At 44.4% G+C, this 2,044-nt stretch overlaps 1 protein-coding gene across 1 annotated transcript; it reads left to right on the top strand.

The window, feature by feature from the left end:
- Nucleotides 1-1,032: 1,032 nt before the first annotated feature.
- On the top strand, nt 1,033-1,831 carry LOC123041343 (uncharacterized). The gene is made up of 2 exons (XM_044463976.1): nt 1,033-1,431; nt 1,544-1,831. Exons 1-2 carry the CDS (start codon nt 1,082-1,084, stop codon nt 1,566-1,568), a joined length of 375 nt encoding a protein of 124 aa, XP_044319911.1. The 5' UTR covers nt 1,033-1,081; the 3' UTR covers nt 1,569-1,831.
- The last annotated feature ends 213 nt before the right edge of the window (nt 1,832-2,044 follow it).

Below are 2,044 nucleotides of genomic sequence, written 5' to 3'. Positions count from 1 at the left end.
ACCGGTTTGTACCCCAAACCCAGTATGTGGATTGGTTGGGGCCTCCTGCTTTAGATGTTAGGCTTTGATGCGATGTTTGTTTGGTATTAGGCTCGAACTATCGGCACCCCTTCATCAAGTGGATAGGAGTAGCAATAGTTGTTGCTAAGATGATGGCTTCAGACTACCTGATGTACTACTTTGTAAGGTCCTTATGAATAATTAATAAAATGGCTACATGCATCGCCCAGATGCAGAAGCCGAGGGTAATCCTCCTTTTCTAAGAAAATGGTGGCCCATGAATAAAATGGCAAGTGGTGGTGCTAAAGTTAAGTCCCATATCGCTAGTTGAGGAAGAGTTATATAGTGGGTTCTCTCCACCGCTCTAAATAGTGTGTTGAGAAGAGAAAGGGAAGATCACACACGCTTGATTGCTCGCCTGGCCGGGGCGGGCGGTGCATACGTGCTTCATCCCGAACGTCGGCGTGCATCTACGTATCGAAGAGCAGGTCTCCGGAACCAGTCGTCCTTGCGATCCTGCACTGGGAGAGGACAAACTAGCTTTTTGGAGTCAGAAGTTGTCTTCCATCCAAGTCGGGTGGTGCTACTCAATTGTAGGCAATTTCCTAAGTTAACTATGGCTAGATTCACTAATGCACCGAGGCCATATGTTTACCGGTGTGCATGTTAAGAGGTGGCAGGCGAAGTCCACGCTCTGGCTTACTACTCTGAAAGTTTTTCACGTTAGTGTTGGTGCTCCAGAGGGAATGTCTGATGAAGATTAGAGAAAGTTCTAGGAAGCCAATACTATGTTTGTGGGATGCATTTTGAGTGTTCTTGCTGACCGTCTGTGTGATGTGTACATGCACATACAAGATAGAAAGACACTGTGAGATGCACTACATGCTAAACTCAGTGCAACCGATGCAGGCAGTGAACTGTACATCATGGAGAATTTCCACGACTACAAGATGGTGAATAGCCGTTATGTGCTTGAACAAGCTCATGAGATACAATGCATTATGTAGGAATTGGAACTCCTTAAGTGTGATTTACCCGATAAATTCATGGTTGGGTGCATGATTGCAAAGTTACCTCCTTCATGCAGAACTTCGCGAGTACTCTGAAACATAAGAGACATGAGATATTAGTTGAAAATCTGATTGCATCTCTTGATGTTGAAGAGAAAGCTCGGGCTAAAGACACTATTGAGAAAAGAGGTGAGGTTCAACCTACTGACCTAGGGAACAAGAACAAAGGGAAGAACAAGCCTATTTTCGACAAGCCTGTCAAGACTACTACCGTCAAGAAGAAGTTCAACAAGGTTGAGTTAGAGTGCTACGCCTATGGGAAGCCCAGACACTTTTCCAAGGAATGCCTAGACTGTGCAGACCGCAAAGGGAAAACGAGCTCCAAGACTGACAACATGGTGACCGCTAGCAATACTGATGGGTATGGTAATTTACCTATTGTTCTTTCACTATTTCAATCATCTTCTTGGTGGATTGATTCGGGTGCTAACGTTCACGTGTGTGCTGATGTCTCTTTGTTCACTTCTTACCAGCTCTCAAGGGATTCTTCCGTCCTAACGGGGAATGGGTCGCATGCTTTTGTTTGTGGCATTGACACGGTGGATCAGAAGTTTACTTCGGGGAAGATCGCACAGCTAAGGAACATTCAACATGTCCCTACTATGAACAAGAATCTAGTTAGCGGCTCCCGTCTATGTCGAGATGGGTTTAGGGTAGTTTTAGAGTCAAATAAAGTAACCGTGTCAAGATTTGGACAGTTTATAGACAAAGGCTATGAGTGCGGAGTCATGTTCCGTTTTTCCCTTCCAGATTTTTGCAATAAGTCAGTAAACCAAATTTGTGCTAGTGTTAATGATGATGCAAGTGTTCGGCACTCTCGTTTATGTCATATTAATTTTGGTTTAATGCCCCGACTATGCAGTATGAATTTAGTTCTGAATTTCACTGTTGCCAAAGGTTATAAGTGTCATAGTTGTGTGCAATAGAAGCAACCGCTAAAGCCTCACACGGTTGCCGAGGAGAGAAACTTGGCA

The sequence above is a fragment of the Triticum aestivum genome, chromosome 2B (genome assembly GCF_018294505.1).
Source record: "Triticum aestivum cultivar Chinese Spring chromosome 2B, IWGSC CS RefSeq v2.1, whole genome shotgun sequence".
NCBI classification, from domain to species: domain Eukaryota; kingdom Viridiplantae; phylum Streptophyta; class Magnoliopsida; order Poales; family Poaceae; genus Triticum; species Triticum aestivum.
The sequence above is the reverse complement of the archived record's forward strand: the minus strand, read 5'-3'. Positions and strand labels throughout refer to the sequence as shown.